The 19,919-nt window shown below is 35.1% G+C and overlaps 1 protein-coding gene and 1 pseudogene across 1 annotated transcript; one reads left to right on the top strand and one right to left on the bottom strand.

Annotated features, from left to right (window-relative positions):
* The first annotated feature begins 12,694 nt into the window (after nucleotides 1–12,694).
* LOC138320330 (uncharacterized) lies at nucleotides 12,695–14,382 on the top strand (annotated as a pseudogene).
* Nucleotides 14,383–16,064: 1,682 nt separating this feature from the next.
* On the bottom strand, nucleotides 16,065–19,886 carry LOC138320328 (G2/M phase-specific E3 ubiquitin-protein ligase-like). Its single transcript, XM_069263250.1, has 4 exons — nucleotides 19,650–19,886; nucleotides 18,854–19,032; nucleotides 17,413–17,633; nucleotides 16,065–17,056 (listed from the first exon to the last, which is right to left on the bottom strand). Exons 1-4 carry the CDS (start codon nucleotides 19,779–19,781, stop codon nucleotides 16,812–16,814), a joined length of 777 nt encoding a protein of 258 aa, XP_069119351.1. The 5' UTR covers nucleotides 19,782–19,886; the 3' UTR covers nucleotides 16,065–16,811.
* Between the last annotated feature and the right edge of the window lie 33 nt (nucleotides 19,887–19,919).

Here is a 19,919-nt window from a genome sequence, read left to right as displayed (position 1 = left end):
AGCTACTATACAGTATCCTCGCAAGCTACTATACAGTATCCTCGCAAGCTACTATACAGTATCCTCGCAAGCTACTGTACATTATCCTCGGAAGCTGCTATACAGTATCCTCGCAAGCTACTGTACAGTATCCTCGCAAGCTACTATACAGTATCATCGGAAACTGCTATACAGTATCCTCGCAAGCTACCGTATAGCATTCTCGCAACCTATTATACAGTCTCCTTGGAAGCTACTATACAGTGTCCTTCCAAGTTACTTGACGATTTCCTCGCAAGATACTATATGGTGCCGGTGCAAGCTACTTAATAGTTTCCTCGCATGCCACTATACAGCGCCAGTTTAAAAACAATGCAAATAACTTTACAGTTTTACCTGATAACCGGCAATTTCAAATTGCGATGGCGAAAAAGATAAGGTACTAATTAATGTACATTTATATTTTTTTCAGATTAGTTTATAAACCCGTGGTCGTGCTTGAAGCAATGCTAAGTAGACAAAATATCTTATTACTTATAAAGAATATAAGGAAGTTGATTAATTTCTTCGGTGACGAACAGCAGATCAAATCAAGTTTTACGTACAAGAAAATAAGTTGTACATAAAGATACTAACTTGTACGTACAAGTTACTAACTTTACGTACAGTATTACATCTTGTACATACAAGATACTAAGATGAAACATTGTGGCCCTAATACGCCGTCGTACTAAAGAGAGTATCTTCAATTAGTAAAAATATCAGATCAACTCAACTTGTATGAACATGATACTAAGTTGTACGTACAAGATGATATAATCTCAGTCGAGGGCGAAGATTTTGTAACATAATCCCAACCGAGGCGTTAGCCGACGTTGGGATGTTACAAAATCTTAGCCCGAGACTGAGATAACCCGATCTTGATCACTTAAAGGTAATAGATTTTTTTTCTCGCGCCTCTCAGATATAATAAAACCATCTATAAACGCATTCAGTGTAAAATTATCCCGTCTTGGGCCTCCTGGTTCAAAGCCGATTAACCATTTCATCTGCGCTTCGAATTTAGTCATTCCGCGTAAAACTATAGTACAGTTGTACAAACAAGATACTAAATCTAAGTTGTGCGAACAAGATACTAACTTGTACGTGTAAGATACAAGTTGTACGTACAAGATACTGTCTTGTACATACAAGATAAAAAGGTTTACGTACAAGATACTAAGTTGTGTGAACAAAATACTTATCCGTACGTACAAGATATTAAGTTTACAAGTTCCTAAGTTGTATGTACAAGGTATTAAGTTGCATGTACAAGATACAAAGTTGTACGTACACGATACTGAAAGTTGTTAATTTGTTTGAGTAATTAAATCCTTTTAGCAGCCCGGGTTATGTATATGTATGGACGGCCTCACAAGCATGCGGTGTGCAGCTTGTGTGAAGTACGAAGTGCGTGTTTTGGGAGACTACGGTATGTTCGTGTTGTGTCTTCTATGTATAGTCAAACTCTTACAACACACCCCAACTAGTTATATTATACTAACAACGGGCGATATAGCCGTTCCACTTCCGGTATGCTGAGTACTAAACAGGAGCATGTCATTTGTAATGATTTTGTTGTATCTCGGCCATGGGACAGAATCGACATACCAAATCTTACACGATAACATATTTCATCTTTCGACAACCATTCCAGCTTTTGTAGAACATTGATTAATAACATAGAAAGATATCAAGCTACGCTCGAATTGAAATTATTTTGATAGCGTTAACCTGATTCGTTAGCAAGTAATGAGGGGAACCTTTAGTTTGTGATGCAATGCTGTGAATTACGATGGCCAATAGCGGGATGTACGCAAATTGCAATAACTATTTTTGTACGAGGTTACTGTATATTTTGTATATTCAGCATTGTTTTAATTTGGAAAAAAATGTTATAATAACTTTTTTTTTGTATTTATAAGAAAAAAATGTATTTCAAGTATAGATAAAGTAATGTGTAACAGGTTTTTTTACACTAGGAAAAATTTCAGTTACATGTACATAATCGCTTTCCTTCAAGGTCGTGTTACTAACAAGTACATATAAATACAATTGCCTGTGATTTTAGTGCTAACCTTCCCTAGTTACCAGCCCGCGAAGGAATGCAGAGGTCGCGTGGCCGCAATATCTTAATATGCTTTATTTTAGTATTACGGATGGTAGCAAATAAGTTGGTGATTTTCTATACTTCAGAAATCACAAACTAATATTTACAGTAATACCATCAAACAATGATTCTGAAATAAAAGATAGTAGTGATTTTTAAAACGAAACATTTTTCATAATTACTTCAAAACAATTATGATTATCAGCATGCAAAACTGTAAATAATATTGATAGTTTGTGATTTCTGAAGCATAGAAATACTTCCTTCCATTCGTATTATTTTTTTAAACCCGATATCTTACATTCCAATACTGAATGAAAGCATATAGCTAGGGAAAGGAGGTCAACACCTTTTAGCAAATGCAATTATTTTTAGATTCACTTGTTGACAGTGACCTTAAAGAACGTAAATATGTACATGTAACTCGAGTTTTGTTCTAAATGTACAAAAAATGTTATTCGTGGTGGCCTTTTTTGTACCTGAAACAGAACTGACAAAAAAAGGTATTGACAGCATATTTTGTCTTACAGATCAACACTGAACATAGGTACCAAAAACAATTCCGCTATCGGCCATCGTAGTAAATAGACACTTCTCTACAAATGGATGTTAGCCCTTGGGGTTCCCGTGAGTTCATGTACGCTGCATGCGGATCCGATATTTACGATATCATAATATTACGAATGTTTGGAATATGTGACAGTCGCATGAAAAATAGTAAATTACAAATGTACTGAATTACATTGCTACAATCTAAAAATTTTGAAACGAACAAATATTTTTTTCAAACTAAAACTTACATTTCTATAAACTGTTAGGTTTGCTTTCTGAAATATCAATATAAAGTAATTATTATTTTTTCATCCAACAGTTGTAACGAGGAAAAATATCTGGATAGTCACATTACAGGGGATATCTACATGTAGTAAAATAAACGGGTCTCTCGGAGTCAGAGTCCCTTATTGTTTGTGACATTTCCCATTCGACGGCCTAATCTATTTAATGACTGTTTTATGTTTAGGTTTGGGGAGACCTAGCCAGAGAGTTTTGATTAATGACTTTACAAATTAGTCTGTTTTGTCTCGCACTCTCTCTGATAAGGCACTAGAGTAGCCATGCCTAGTATTACACCCTTCTCCAGCTCACCGATACGCATTAATTATATAAATACAGAAGGTTAGATATAAAAAAAATGTGAATAGCCTTGACCTGCCAGGGAGGTATGAGGTCATTGGTCTTTTGTTTTATTTCATTATTAAACTCTCATGTGCTTAGTAAACAATCTGTTCTGAAGAGGCTGTGGCGGCCGGGAGGTTTATGAAATGAATCATGACCGTGTATACTCTTCTTCGGTTTTATTTCTTAGTAACAATGTTCATATATGACGAAGTGTACTCGTCTTAGAGGACAATATATAAAAAAAAAGATTAAAATGTGTTGGTATATAATATATAAATCATAAATAAAAGCAAACCACTTTTTATAATTATACTTTCTTTATCATAAACTTTCGTTTAAATGCAACTCTACTATAACCACTGATCATTGATAATTAATAACAATTATATCTAACAATGGATATACATACTTGCATTATACATGACATTCAAATTGTATACCATATACTACAAACAATAGTAGTTTTTCATGACATTTTACGACGGATATCAGAGTAACATGGACATTTTAAAACAAAATAAATTCATCTTCAACATCATTTTAATTATGTAAAGTATATATTCGTACAAGTTTTGGCATATTTGGGTAACGACCCTTTTCTACATTAAGGTTCAGTAGAAGGATTCGTATTTTGGAAATTTTCAAAATTGGTTTCTTAAATATTATTTCTTGAATATTATTGTTAAATTGTTCTAAGCATTTCAATCTCATAATGCATCTTAACTAATATAAAACATATACCTCTAAATTATGTGAAAATTTGCAAATCTTCGTGAAAGCTATGGAATTAATAAGGTACATTTTTAATACTGTGTTTGCCTTACAGGAAGGATGTTAGAATTATACCTGTTGCTCCTTTTGCATGGTCGTAAAAAGGCGACTTTTAGGAACCTACTAGTCAACAAATTGATATATACCTTCTACGCTCCTTGTACACACGCCTGCAAGCGGACAAGGGTGATTTCAATACCAATATTACTATAAATTCAGCGCCCTGCTAATCTATTTCGCCGAAGCCTGTAGTTGATAAAAATGCTTTATTTGGAACATAATAATTTATTGTTTATACATGTAATATTATCTTACTCATACATCACCAAACACAAGAATATTCGGTTAATATTACATGTGTACATGTGATCTAGAACAGAATACGAGGCCACAGTACAGTTTCCCCATCTACATTATTATAAGTACATCATGCTCACATTTTAATAATCCGAATCATCACCTTCAATAGCCTACTCCTACACTACAACCTTAAACATATATATGCTATAATTTACACAATGTTAATGGATTACATAATAAACTTTTATTATATGTGAGTCAGTGGGTATTTTTACCTCGTCAGATATATTATAGTCATTATACAGGTGACAAAGTTTACAAATACATCTGTTAGAAAGATACCGCTCCTGCATTAAAGATTTAAAACAACGATTTTAATTTTCCGGTGGGATCAGTCATGGCATGTGTTTGATGTCAAGCTGTCATCCCAAACTGATAATTTCAATTAAACATACACTAATTCCTGATATAATTAAAACAAACTTTGCTCGAAAGAGTTATTTTACCTATCTTGTAAAATAGTATACTTATCCTATTAACTTTTACAGCATTTAAAAGCCAATACCATGCAGTTTGAAGGTCCAGAAAAGATTTCGAAATTAACCAAATTAGCTGTGTAAATTTATAAAGAAACAAAAAGGTTTACAAATTATTTAAAGACCAACATTTTCATGGAATAGCTGAAGAAATGACAACTTTCCGTCCAAAGAAATTAAATAACTTCCAAGCCGTATCGGAAAATGTATTCATTAAACTCATTTGAAATATATCAAACTATCATATAGAGATTGAACAGTGTTTTGATTGCGTTAAAGGTGGTATGAATGTAGCGCTAACGCGCTACATTGAATATGTCTGGATCCCATTGCGTTCATACCACCTTTAACGCAATAAAAACACTGTTCAATCTATATATTTACATAAATTAGTCTATTTTTACATGTTCGTGATCAAATTTAAAACGATGTTGGTTGCTTAGCTGGGTAACTACGGTAGTCAGGATGGCCGTCGATATAGTTCCGATTGTTGAATTTTATAGCTGCAGTTTGATTTTAAATATAACAATGACACCTTTCAATTATTTTTAAAATATGTTGGTTTTTTTTGTTCAATTTGATAATATATTAATAATATCCATTTCGAATAAAAATTGAGATTGTATCGTTGTCAGGGTAGTGATGCGGTCCGAAGTGGAGCCATCCTCGATACTCCAGGGCTTCCGATCACTTACGATCTCTACACGTAGAGATCGTAAGTGATCGGAACCCCTGGAATATCGAGGATGAAGTGGAGCGAGCCGCCATATTTGATTTCCAATCGAGGAAAGTTACTGTGATATAGCCTATTGATGGTATGACCGTTGAGCTGTTCAATGCTTGTCATGTATGTATCGGTCTAAGAACGCGATTTAGACTAAATTCTTCATAGCCATGACATTTATTTCATTGTACGGAATATATACAAGTGTTTGCGTGTGTGTAGGCATATTTTGAATGCAAAGACGTGGCTATTTAAAGCTGATGATACTGTTTCGGATAGGCTACCTGTTATGTTTTTTTCTGGAAACCTGTATATGATCTGTCAACCTATTGTTCGCTTAGACGCTCCCAGAATTGTTCACCGACAATCAGATGTTCTGTACACACATGTGACATATAGTCATATACATCTGACGTAACTATGGGATTTCCCGAACATTCCTGAGGAAAGCCCCACCCTCCCCACCCCGGTTGTAGCCCCGACCAGCAATTCATTTTGTAGTTTATTACCGATATAATAAACATTGTGAATTGTTATTTTGAAATTCGTCAACTTATGACGCAAAATATTATCGAAGCGTGAACTAGAAGTAGTCCGAACCTGCACTGCGTTTGTATTCGTACGTCATTGCGATTACGCTAATTTGAACGCAACTCCCCTCCCGTTGACTATATAGGGGTATATGTAAATATAATTACGTGCATTATTTTTGCGATATTTGCTATCTTTCGGACTAACTGGTATTCGGATTATTGTGCCTTTGGACGAACGGACTTCCGGTGACACCCTTATATCCCTACGGCCTAATACTCCGAAGGCCCGTTAGTCCGAAGGTCCAATAGTCCTAAGGCCCTCTAGTCCGAAGGCCCAATAGTCCGAAGGCCCGTTAGTCCGAAAATTAGTAAATATTGCAAGTTATATATTGTTATAGTTAACGTACAGTTGTATTTTCACGAAAACATTTTTTTGCACTGCTGATCTGACAATTTCTAAGTTTCTTCATGGAGCATTGCAAGGTCAAAATTACATCAAAATTGCAAGGTCAAAATTACATCAAAAGAAAAAGAAATTATAATAAAAAAGTTAATATGTTATATTTCAATAATTAAATTTTGCTTGTTACGAGCATTTTCATTGGCTTGAAAATTCACTTTATCAGCCCATAAAGGAAAAAATGGCGTCGCCGTTTGTGACGTTGCTTCTGATTGGTTGAGATTACGGCGTAATGATTTCATAGACAAAAGAGTCCCAAAATAAATTTTCAGTATTGAAGAGATTATCTTAAGTAAATTGAATTATACGGATTGATTTGAATATTTTTTTTATGTTATGGAGATATAACATTAGAATCTGAGTGTACTCTCATCATAAACCGCTTCGCGGTTTATTTAGAGTACACTAAGATTTTTGTGTTAATCTCCATAACATAAAATATCTATTCAAGTTAATCCTTAATAAGATATCTCACAAGCATATGTTCGATGAAATATCTTACAAACATACAAGCTTTAAGATGTCCGATTGTAAGCCTTATGTACACTGTAATTTGATTGCATTAGAATTAACGTTGCTCCATGAATAAATGAATTATATAATCAAATCTTACCGAAAAATGACCTTTATTTTACATGTATAAACGTCGTTATATTGTACAATATGTACATGTGTTTAAAGACCTATTTTTGCGTTTCCTTCCCCTTTCTTTGACTTGTTTATTATACCCTTTCTGACGGAAATGGCCCGCATAATGATATTTTTTATTGGGAGATTTTAAACCGGATTGCACTGTACATATGAAATGCATATACTCTTTAATATCATATCCGTTCACGTGTTTTAAGATTATGCTCTTTTTTTTTAAATTCGCAACATTTCGTTGTTTATTATCATTTTTCGTATCAAATATATAGTCACATACATGTAATTATATATAGTAAGTAGACCTTAGCACTTTTGCTTGGAAAACTGTAATAAACGTTTGTTTCATTTCGAAAAATGTTCGCACATAAATTCCAGTTATATTATCTGTTTTCGGACTAACGGGCCTTCGGACTATTGGGCCTTCGGACTAATGGGCCTTCGGACTAACGGGCCTTCGTACTATTGGGCCGTAGGTATATAAGGCGGTCACCCGGACTTCCGGACTATAAGGCTTTCGGAATATAACACATTTTATGACGTATTCATATTTACAAAGTGAAATTTCATACCTTATGCTATGTCTTATGCTATATTAAAATGCAATATATATTCGGCACTGACAGAAAATACCTGTATTTAATCACGTGCACCGGAGACTCGCCACTTTTGCAGCTTACATTTTAAGACACTGGTCATGTGTTCTCTGTATATTACAGTCATCAAATATGGATGCCGAAGATAATCTCATGATAACTACGAAGGGATTCCATTGGTACCCAGAGAATCATTTATACATAATTTCGAATACTTGTGAAAGCAACTAATTTTAACACACGAAACGCTAGACAAATATCTCCGAGATGAGCGTAAAATCTAATGTGTATTAATTGGCAGAGGATAAAGAGTAGTTGGTAAGTGATAGAGGGTAGAGGTTAGAGAGTACAGGGTAGCCTGGGTAGGGGTAGAGGGTACAGGATACATGGTAGAGGGTAGGGGTAAAGGGTAGAGAGTAGAGGGATGGGGAAAGGGGTAGATGGTAGAGGGTACAGTGTACAGGGTGGGGGGATAGAGAGGGGCAGGGGTACGCGAGTATGTTCAGACCTTAAAAATGACCGAACATTTTGTCATCCTTAGGAAAGTAATTGAGAAATTGCTTTTGTAACGAATAATTCGAGTTTATTGAATTGATTCCTTTATAGTCTTTAGTAATTAACTCGATCATCTTAGACGTCGTAATTCGCGTAACATACAGGCACATCTGATAAAGACCGAAATAAAACAGCACTAATCACTAATAACACTGTAAAAATGTAAAATGAAATTGTAATAATAATTACTGTCAAAAATATGTGCAGCCCTTATTTGTCCTTATGAAATTGGAACCTATGCATTGTACGTATTTTAATTCACAAATGTTGGCAAGTTAAATAATCTAACTGAGGGCTATGGCGTGCCGATCGTTGCAAAATTCAACAAGTAAAAACATTTGTGTATTAAAAAAAATGTTTGTAATATATCGTTATATGTGTTCAATATTTTAAATTTGTGTGTAAAAACAATAAATGTTTATGTATTTTTTTTTGTATTTGTGTGTAAAAATAAAATTTATGTTCAATATTTTCTTTGTGTGTGTGAAAAATATATTTGTGTGTAAAAAATATTTTTGTGTATTTTTTTTTATATTTGTGTGTGAAAAAAATGGTTTGTGTGTAAAAATATATATTTGAGTGTGATTTTGTTTTATATTTGTGTGTGAAAAAAAATATGTGTGATTTTTTTTTATTTGTGTAATAATTAGCATCATGGGATATATGCTAATGTCGCTTTTGTAACGGCTCGTCTGATTGGCTAATCTGTTAATGGCCGCATCTCTTCACTGGCGGCGAAATTATAAGATTTTGTTTGTAAATGGTGAGTATATTGTGGAGTATATACAGTTTCCATTAGCACAAGTTTGGATATGAAGCTACAAAGTCACAATCGGCATCGTTCAGCCGGATATATATATATATATATGTTTGTTTACAGCTCAAAATAGCCTACATGTAAATATGATGATTTAATTTCGAAATTGTTTCTGACACGGCGTAAGCACAGCCACGGGGCCTCGTTACTTATATTCATCAATAGTAACGAGGCCCTGTGGCGTAAGCGTGGTAAATTGGTAATCTGAAATTAAAGGGTGGTAGGTAGGCCTAGTGGTTTTGGAAATAAAAGGGTGGTAACATCTGTCCTGAAACCGCCACCCTATACAATCACAGGGCCTCGTTACTATTGATGATATAAGATAGGTCACGTATAATGTATGTAAATAGACGTGATCTATCTTATATATATCATCAATAGTAACGAGGCCCTGTGATACAATGTAATGGGAAGGAAGCCCCGCTTTTTGCACTGTACTGTACAGTAAAGTACATCCTCGATAATCCAGGGCTTCCGATCACTTACGATCTCTACACCCCTGGACTATCTCATAGTAAAACTGGAGGCAACAGAATAGAACAGGTAACTTAGTCATTTGATGTACATCAAAAGAGCCGTATAACGGTACACTGTGGTTGACTGTGTGACTTTGATGTTAGGCGTCGCTCTCTCTGTAGTCTTCAAAGGAAATCTTTGCTAGCCTGTGATTGGTCAAATGTTTTCCGCTGAGCTGCCTTCAATTTCACTACGAGATAGTCCAGGGGTGTAGAGATCGTAAGTGATCGGAAGCCCTGGAGTATCGAGGATGAGTAAAGTAGTGCACTACGTATACATGTACGTCCAGTCAGGTGTGACCACTAAAACCCTAATAGGCCGATATCTATACCTGAAATTTTACCTACGGGTATTGATATACCTTGTCTCCCCTATAGTAACAGTCTCTGGATAGGGCCATTTATAATAGAATAGTAGAAAAGGATGTGATTATAATCTACAATGTAGCTTGAATATATACATATGTATGAGTCAGTCTCAAAAAAGTTCCAAATTGCTGTCTTCTCTTACATTATCTTGTTAGAGATATCTTAACAGGAAAGGTTATGTTTGAGGCTTAAAACTGACTTTATGGAGCAAAGAAAGTAAATTTTAATGCACTGTGTTCTGAAAATGAGAATTATGTTGATTTTTTTTTTCGATTCAAAATAGGTCAACCACAGGAAAAAGGCTTGTCAGAGGAGAAATGACCCAAATCCATACTTAAATAAAATGTCATCTAAGTGTGGTAAAATGTTAAGTTAGTATTTGTTTTGTAGGTAATCATCAAATATTTAAAAGTTTTAATAGGTTTTGTCAAAAAAAAAAAAAAAAAAAATGCTGGTTTTGTCTTGGGCAATAGTAGTTATAGATTACTACATATACAAGTGTAGCTACCAGACATCCACAGGTGAGAATCACAGGTAGCAATTGGTACTGCCCAATACCTGTTTGGAGATTTTGGTGTCAATTACCTATCTGGATGTAGTGCACTACTAGTTTACCTGTAATTTAAATGTAGTGCACTCCTTAAAATCCTAGTTCAAAAGTAGTGCAAGAAACTTATTTTAAAAACCACTTGCCCGAATTTAAGATTTCAGTCTAATTTTACCCAAAACAGGGAAAATAACATTAAAACCGGGCAAGTTTACACCAATTTCCACTTGCCAAGGAGCATATTTTACTGGTCTCTGGCCATCGGACATGGGATATTTCTTGCCCAGGCTGCCACTACTACTAGTGCACTAGGTGTAAAAGTTAGCTTACACTGAACTGTATAGTATAATTAGTGTTTATCATATAATAACTCCGATCCGAAACATTTTCGTAAAGAACAATGCTGGTAGAATGAAACTGCAGTTCATCATGATCATTTTGATATTCCGTCTTTGCATATTACAGAGTTAGCTTCCCTTGCGGGTAGGTATCGATTGTTACGTCATCATCTTGTGAGCGCAATTCACGTCGTTTTCTCCGAAATGTATGACGTTACGCTCTCTAACACATGACGTCACAATCAATACCTCCCTGCAAGTGCAGATAACTCTGTAATATACAAATTCGGAATAAGACTTACCGCCTATGACATGTTAATATTACCCATCGTGTTCATTAGATCTCAGCACAAAGTTTCCCTGTTTGTGATTTTTACCGTTTTTCAAGACCTCCACTACTGTACCTTTAAACATCAAGCTTGGTAGACCTGTTTTATGGCTTACTCCTAGGGGCGCAAACATCACACTCCAAATTGTATGTAACCTCTGGCTTAGTATTCGGAATCAGTTGGAAATCATGGATCATTGGTTGAGACCAACTTACAATGTACAAATTATCATTTATGTAATCGTTTGCACAACAGCGCTTCTGAGCTACACTTTTTGGCTTCTATCCTCGTTGAAGAGTCCTAAATTATAAAACATAAGTGAACTTACTTTATTTTCACAAGAACTATTATTAGCATTTACAATTTTAATTGGTAACCCAAAGGTTTTTGAAAAATTGAATAAAATAAAAATTGTAATTTGAGAGGAGCCAAAAAATTCTTTGAGTAGGGGCTTTTGAGTGGGTTGTTCGTAAATCACACACAAACAATATTTTAATTTTGGCCCAATTCATTATGCTGCATTTAATTTATAATTTAACAATGCTTATTATTTTGTTGTACATTATAACAATATAAGTGTCTTGAAATGTAATTTAGACTAAATTCACTTGTAATATGTTCAGTTCAGAACACATGATCAAATATGAGTTAATTATCTCCACTCTTATAATCAATAATTAGCTTTTAATTTATTTAAAATTTATAATCATACCAACACTATGCTGTCGCAGATGAAACATTTTAGGTTAAATTAGATATTCAATACAGCTGCCTATGGTCATCTTGGAAGTTTGATTTCAACTTGTGAATACTGTAAGGATTGATAGTGGGCATGTAGATCTGTATGGATCTCGTTTTGATTTTTTTTTTCAGTTGCCCATAATTACAACCGTTACACTGCCTTAATTTTTTTTATTTTGTTTTTCAGTTGCCTGTGGTTATTACACTGCCTTGTTACCGGGCGATGGCGCACCCCTTTGTCTCACGGATGGCATGTTTACATCATACTCCGAGTCTGTATCTCTCTCAATTTATCGCCCTTGGTAACATCACTTGGAAAACTCCAATACCAATTTACTAGAAAGGAGTATAGTTTCAATATGTCATGGCTTCAGATCAGAATCTACAACAATCTGATTTTGAGAATTTTTTTTCGTCTTTGTCTGATCTTTTGAATTATTGTGAGGACAAAAAAGACAATCCTACTCCAGGGGATGTGGAGTATTGTCAAGAACACCTGGATTCAGCTCTGCAGTCCTTGGAATACATCAATTTCCATTTGAGGGAAAGAAACGCTAATCAAGAATTATATCGGAAAACATTAAAATACTACATTCTTCATTCAAAAACAATTTCTCAGGTATGGAATACTTCAAGAGTAGTTCATGGTACACCCAGTGAACCAACAGCCATTGCTACATGTGTACAACTTTCCAACACTGGAATCGGTCGACCATCTGTTATAATTGACATGGAAAAGATTCATTTTTTATTTTCTATTGGATTCAAAAAAAAAGATATAGCAAGATGCTTTATGATAGACAGAACAACACTTTGGAGGAAACTAAAAGAAATGAACATTGGTTTGTTAAGATTTACAGATATTAGTGATGAAGACCTGTCAAATGAAATGTGTAGTATTTATCAAAATCACCCACATTGCGGTTTATCAATGATGCAGGGACATTTACGTGCAAAAGGAATTTCAGTTCCGAAAAGGCTTGTTCAGAAAATACTGCGCGAGATGGACCCTGCCAGCTCTGTTCTGAGGTGGGGATTGATGGCTCGGAGAAGGAAGTATAGTGTACCAGGTCCAAACAGCCTCTGGCACATAGATGGGCCACCATGCCTTGATCCGTTGGCGAATGGTTACCCATGGAGGAATCGATGGATTCAGTAGATTAATAGTTTTCTTGTGCTGTTCAGGAAATAATCGGGCGGATAATGTGCTTAATTTGTTTATAGAAGCTACTGACAAGTATGGACTCCCATCAAGGGTTCGAGGAGATCATGGAAGCGAAAATGTGCTTGTTAAGCAGTTCATGGAAAATAGTAGAGGAAACAACAGGGGTAGTTTTATTGGTGGCAGGTCAGTACACAACAGTAGAATAGAGAGGTTATGGAGGGATGTATATTATGGAATTGTACAAACCTATTATAGCCTATTCTATTACATGGAGAGCATTTCTGTTTTAGATGTAAACAACGAGGTAGATTTGTTTTGCCTCCAATTTGTTTATTTACCGCGCATCAATGCTGGACTATGTGAATTTACAGAAGCATATAACCACCACGGACTAAGAACAGAACGAGGATGGACTCCTAAAAGAATATGGGTGAATGGAATGATTGACATCGAGAGACAAAACAGCTTAGCTGTAAGTGATGTGTTGAATTCTCAAGGTATTCAGACATTTGGAATAGATCCAGATGAAATTTATGTTGCTGGAGATGATGCAAATGAGATTAACATCCCTGAAATTGACCTGCAGGTTCAGTCCGATGAGCAGAAGGAGCATCTTATTGCAATGTTAAGGGAACACTGTGATGACCCCTTGTCAAACTGTGAAGATTTTGGAATTAATATTTATTTGTTAGCAAGGAATATTGTTCAGGACTTTCTCTTAGCTGTGTGAAGAATACATGATGTATATTTCATTAGACTTGAGACGCAGGTCGAGATCACAGAAGCTGAAATGTTACCAAGATTCTTCACGATAAAAGAAGAACCATCCAATATTGATCTTCATACTTGGTTGGCAAATGCAGCTTGGTCTGTGGATGACGCCTCGTGAAGGTCAAGTTCATAGCTGAAAAGGTCAAGGTCAAAGTAGCTGTAATGTTTGTGTCCATCCGTCACAAAATGGTGTACATATGTAAAATGTACACAATAACAACAAAACCGTCCACAGAATCTTCCTCATATCTGGTAAAATGATGTACCATGGTCCTCTAAAAAGATTAAAGATCAGTAGTTAGGCAAAAAAAAATATGTATGTTTCAGGTCACATGTCAGGGAAAGAATAGGGTAGGTAGGTAGGGATTTTTTTTTGGATTTTTTTTCCCATTTTTCCATCCATTATTACCTTCTGACTTCATAATTAGAAGAAATTTATCCAATATGTTCAATATTATTCGTTTGAATATGGTGTCCAGTATGGATTACATGTAATATTGAGACTAATTTTGAAGAATTCAGTTTTGCAAATGCCAATAGAAAAGATAGGTAGGCACAGAAAAATTAGGGTAGGAAGGGTTACCTGAAACATACCGGTACATTTTTTTTTTAGCTTAGTCGTCTCTAAGTAAATATGACGTACATGTGTACATCAGGTTTATCAAATTCTCTTACCAAGAACACATTTCTACAAAGTTTTGATTGCAAATTGGTTGAAAGAGATTTTGCCATCACAACTTTGTAGAAATGTGTTCTTGGTAGCTTTAGTAAAGTTTAAACTATGCCTGCCAATGGTATGTTTCATATCCATCTGGAATTGTCTGAAATAAATGTCTAGTCCTTATCTGTGCAAACGACTTTTAAGGGAGTGTATCCCAATCTAGCCTATCCACATACCACTTTTAGCTGCATAAAGCTGAACATGCATTTAATTATATAAAGATCTTGATTCTAATAAAAATGTTGAAGAAGTATTTACCAAAGAAATGTTGTTCATTGTGCAATAAGAATCTTTGTGTGAATGTGTTCATGGAACCTCCAGAGTTTGCCTGTCAATAAAATTGTTTCGTATCCATCTGGAATTGTCCGAAATACATATACATTTATACAGACAGTAAAAATACCAAGGACTTTTTAGGGTGCACATCCAGCCAATTGACATATATCGTGTTTAGTGAGGTGAATAAAATGCAGTCTGGGTCTATATATATAAACGTTCATGTATGGTTTTCGGACAATAGGAAATCAAATTTGTTAAAAATAACATCACGAGGCAATGTTTTAACCTACCAAGAACACATCTGAACAAAAATACTGAAAGAAAAATGGCACTTTTAATATTATTAATACCGATCATTCAAATGGGGGAAATAAATCGAAGGTTTATTCCACAAAGCAGAACCGTCAAATGGATCCAAGTACCTGGTGGGTTGATGGACCATGGTCCGAGTATGATGCCTATTGAAGGTCAAGGTCAAAAGCTGAATTTTTAAGCTTAAGATTCACCTTGTGACCTTGACCTTCAATAGGCATCATCCTCGGACCATGGTCCATCAACCCACAGGACAATCTTGAAATGATTGACCTTCGGCCGATAACGTCCAGTCTCAAAGACATTAACAATGAACAAACAGGCATGTGAAGTTTGGTTTAAAATATAATACGTACTGCCATCAAAAATGATACATTTCTATTGGATCCAAATCTCAGCAGTGCTAGGTGGCTACTTGGTTTAGGCCAAACAAAATTAGGTTCGTTTTAGGTAACCTGACCAACCCTAGATTTTCCTGTTGACCCTATTAACATTTTAATTGCAGAATTTGAAAGAATTTTTTTCTGTGTTGTAAATACAGGGTTCATACAGAAATCAAGGCTTTCTACATATTACCCAGGTATTTAAATAGCAAATATTTCAAAAATAAGAAAACTTATTTTAAAGTTTTGCCGACTGCCCTTTTTCCCCTACCATGTTACCTGAATCTTATGTTGATTCTAGTGAACGTGTTAAATCATAAAAAAGTAGGTACATAAAAAAACAAAAAGTATGAATTTTTAAGTCATTTATTTACATCATATGTATTCCAAACTTAAAAACTAGTGACATCATCAAAACATAAAATGTATAATAAACATTCTAAAACGATTAATAGATGGCTGCCCGTAACACAAGCCTCCCTCCTGTTTGAAAAGTACGAAAAACAATTATGTCCCTGGAAAGTACCGTACACAATTGGATGCACGGTATAAGCAAGAACCTGTATTGATTTAAAACATATTTGAAAAATTGGTAATACAGTTAAAATTTTACCTAACCTAATCAATTGGTATACTAATTGCTTTTTTAGTAATATGATTCTGTGTTTCTGCATATTGACAATGTCATAGCTACAAAGACATATGTAATGTTCTAACAAAAAACCATTAAAACCCCTATTGCACATCTACATACTGTAGGCTATCATCATGCATAATTCAAAACATATCGGCCTTGGCAAATATAAACAGTGGAATTCTGCTAACTAGTGGGAGAGTATCAAAAAAGACTAGTGTTTTTCAAAGAATAAAGTCCAAGTGAACACAAAAAAACAATTGCTATCAGCAATAATAATTTGGAAAATAATTATCTAATAAGTTCATGGAAATATTTTACTTTTTATCATCACAAATGGTTGTTCACATGCTTAGTCAACATATCAAACAAGGAAACCGCAAAGAGTCAATGAAGTTTAAATACTCCTTGTTTGCATTGGGGTACTGGTTGTGACATGAAAAGGCCAAGGATAAATCCACTCTCATGCTTTTCCAAATCCTGGTGAGTTTTTTATTCCAAAGATCATTGATTCTTTGAATTCCTCAAAGGATGTCACATTTAACGGTAGAGCAATTTCCATTGCACATGTGTTGGCCCTTGGAAAACGTCCACATTCAGTAAATGTAATCGATGGCGATGGGTCAAACCCCAACAAAGGAACACTATCTGCCCCAGTAGCAAAAGCAAGCACCTCACTTAGATTTAGTTCTAGTTCAGTACTATTTTCTGAAAAGGAATAACTTAATATTACACAACAGAAAAATAAATATATGTATTAAACAATAACCTGTCAAACTCGAGTTTCATAACATTTGAATGTTGTTTCCCAAAAGTAACTATTTATTCAAGTAATTGATCTTTTTTATAGTAATTTCAATGGAATATAAAGGAAAAAATATCTTTCAATTGAAATGAGTGCAGATTGATACTTATGGCACAGAGAAAACAGTGACGGAGTGTTAATTCCCACACACAGAAAGATGGAAATATTTGTGTGGTAATATCACCACGCAAAATTGTTGCAAGGGCCCTTTAATATAGCATTTGAAATCTCGGGATTCCAGAATCAAATCTCTGATTACCTTCTATATCAAGTAGGAAGTCCCTCCAGAACCCAACTATCTTTTCCTCTGTTTTTCTCCGGTTACTACCGGCCAGAGAAAAGGTGATGTCAACAAAGATGGCCTCCATCGTAGCTGCTGCGATTTCAGCATTTGAGTTATTGAGGAACACCTCCTCGAAAACAGCTGGATTTTCCTTCATTCTGTCATAGAGCCCAAGAGTCTTTAACCCCAAAGTCAACCTGAAATTAAGTTTCAATATAAACAGAAATAAAAATAAACTCTTTCGGTCATAAAAATTAATTACTTTGTTCTCAGGCCCAGTTTTCTCAAAAGAGATAAGGGAGGGAGTTTTTTTAAAATTATTATTCTATTTGTCAACAAAACAGATGACGATGCTTTTTATTTTTTCACAAAGCCAAAGTCAATCTAAGTAATTTGTTGAAATGTTACTATAAAAAAGGATTAACCGATTATTCTTGCTCCATTTTACATTTATAACCCATTTTCTAATCAAATATAACTAATTTCCTACGAAAATACTTTAGTGTTTATGACCACAGGGATCTGAGAATTATAGTCACAGATTATATATATATAATCATGGACCCACCAGAGTGCCCTAAGACCACTTTTAGACGTCTATATTTGTATATGTTTGAATAGCAACGGCATATCCATATAAAGATGTACAACGTCGTCCTGAGAAGAGACTTTTTATAGCCGGCCAATGAGACTGCAGCTGATGCCTTGCTCATGCATATTATATTGGCCACACAGACAGTATGAATTTTAATTAGATGATTTTAAAGATGTTTGTCTGAAGTTTGACCTTGACAGTGACCTTGGACGACCTCCATACTTAATATTAAAGTTTGACGAAGATCCATGGAACAGTTCAACAGTTATCGTTGACCAACCATTTTGGGACACACGAACACGCCCTCATTTGCGTTGCTATATCCCCGTAGTGAGGGGATAAAAAATGAGAGGGCTCTAAACAGATGAGGGACGGTCTGAGAATCAAGTTTTTATTTATTTTTTGCCTTAATAGAACAACCTTTATTCTTCACTATCTAAATCCCTGTACGTCATCCAAGCATTTGTGCTGCTATTAAACTTGAGTGACAAATACCAAAATCTGCGTCCTTTAGATTTTCCAAAATGTAACGCTGATCAAAGTGTAAAAAAAGTTTTTAAATAAATTGATGGACCTTTCAGAATTATGCTATTTTCAAGGGTTAAACTCCATTTTTCAAGGCCATCTTCCATGGATAAATCAGTCATGGATATGAGAGAATTATTAATATTTTCCAGTTTTCTATACAACAGGGCCTTAAAAAGGCACTTGATTCTGCATAACTAGAATAATGACTCGTCAGCAAGGGCCCTCAAGGTAGATAACCATAGTAAATTTAAGGTTGCAACATACATGCAATATATAAGATTTAGGACAACATACTGTGAAAGGGCTTCTGTGACTCTCCCCACAACTACAAAATGTAGCAGGTCCTGAACAAGAAAGTCCCTGTCCTCTAAATTCCTCACTGGCCGCCAACACCCACTGATGTTCATTATCGTGGATAATCCAGCACTGGACAGATTCAAGTCAATATCCTCCAGGTTTGTACAATCCTTCAGCTGGTTAGATGGAAATAGCATTGAATGACAAGTAGCAACAAGAGATCCCAGAGGGATCTTGGCGCCCACCAAAGAATGATCTACTTCTGACAATGGAAAGAGGGATCTTTTCTCTGCTTTTCAAACTTTTACTACTGGGTACAACATATTACTACATATGAAATTTGAGAACGATCTTTTCAGTACTTTCTAAGATATATAAAACTAACAAACTTCAATAATCAAAATCCAAGATGGCTACCTGTCAGCCATCTTGTTGACTGATCGGTCCCAAAATGCAATATGCACAACTAGACCCCTAGGGGAAACTGCACATGAAATTTGAGACGATCACTTCAATACTTTCTGAGAAATAGCGGTAAACAAATTTTAATTATCAAAATCCAAGATGGCTGCCTGGTGGCCATCTTGTACACCGATTGGTCCCAAAATGCAATATGCATAACAAGGGTCCTAGGGGAACCTACATATGAAATTTGAGAAAGATCTCTTCAGCACTTTCTGAGAAATTAGCAATAACAAGAATTGTTAACAGACGGAAGGACGGACGGACAGAATGCCTAGGTTAAATATATTTAAAGCTTCGCTACATAATGTATTCATATTTTCAAAATCACCTTTTTTATCTTTCCCTTCATATCTATGTCTTGAACATCCTCCAGCGTGAGATGCACTTTTCGTCCAACCATCATGTCAAACAGCAACTGGTTGAAGAATTTTGGAGCTGGTCCTCCGTGGACTATTGACATGGATATAATTGTTCCAGCATCTTTATATGCTCCCGAGCTTAGTGCTAAAAGTAGAACAAGAGATCTCCAGTAGGATCATACATAACTAAGTCCCATAGAGAACAACTATATACTACTAAATTTGATAAAATCTGATGC

Source organism: Argopecten irradians, chromosome 4, assembly GCF_041381155.1.
Source record: "Argopecten irradians isolate NY chromosome 4, Ai_NY, whole genome shotgun sequence".
Taxonomy (NCBI): domain Eukaryota; kingdom Metazoa; phylum Mollusca; class Bivalvia; order Pectinida; family Pectinidae; genus Argopecten; species Argopecten irradians.
The sequence above is the reverse complement of the archived record's forward strand: the minus strand, read 5'-3'. Positions and strand labels throughout refer to the sequence as shown.

Bases quoted from the DNA above. Each gene is read 5' to 3' on its own strand.
- LOC138320328 (XM_069263250.1), bottom strand. From the start codon at position 19,781: ATGTCAATAGTCCACGGAGGACCAGCTCCAAAATTCTTCAACCAGTTG. The intron at 17,634-18,853 runs GTATGTTGTCCT...ACTTAATTTCAG, and splicing joins GTCACAGAAGCCCTTTCACA to GTTGACTTTGGGGTTAAAGA. The intron at 17,057-17,412 runs GTAATCAGAGAT...ATTCCTTTTCAG, and splicing joins CTTCCTACTTGATATAGAAG to AAAATAGTACTGAACTAGAA.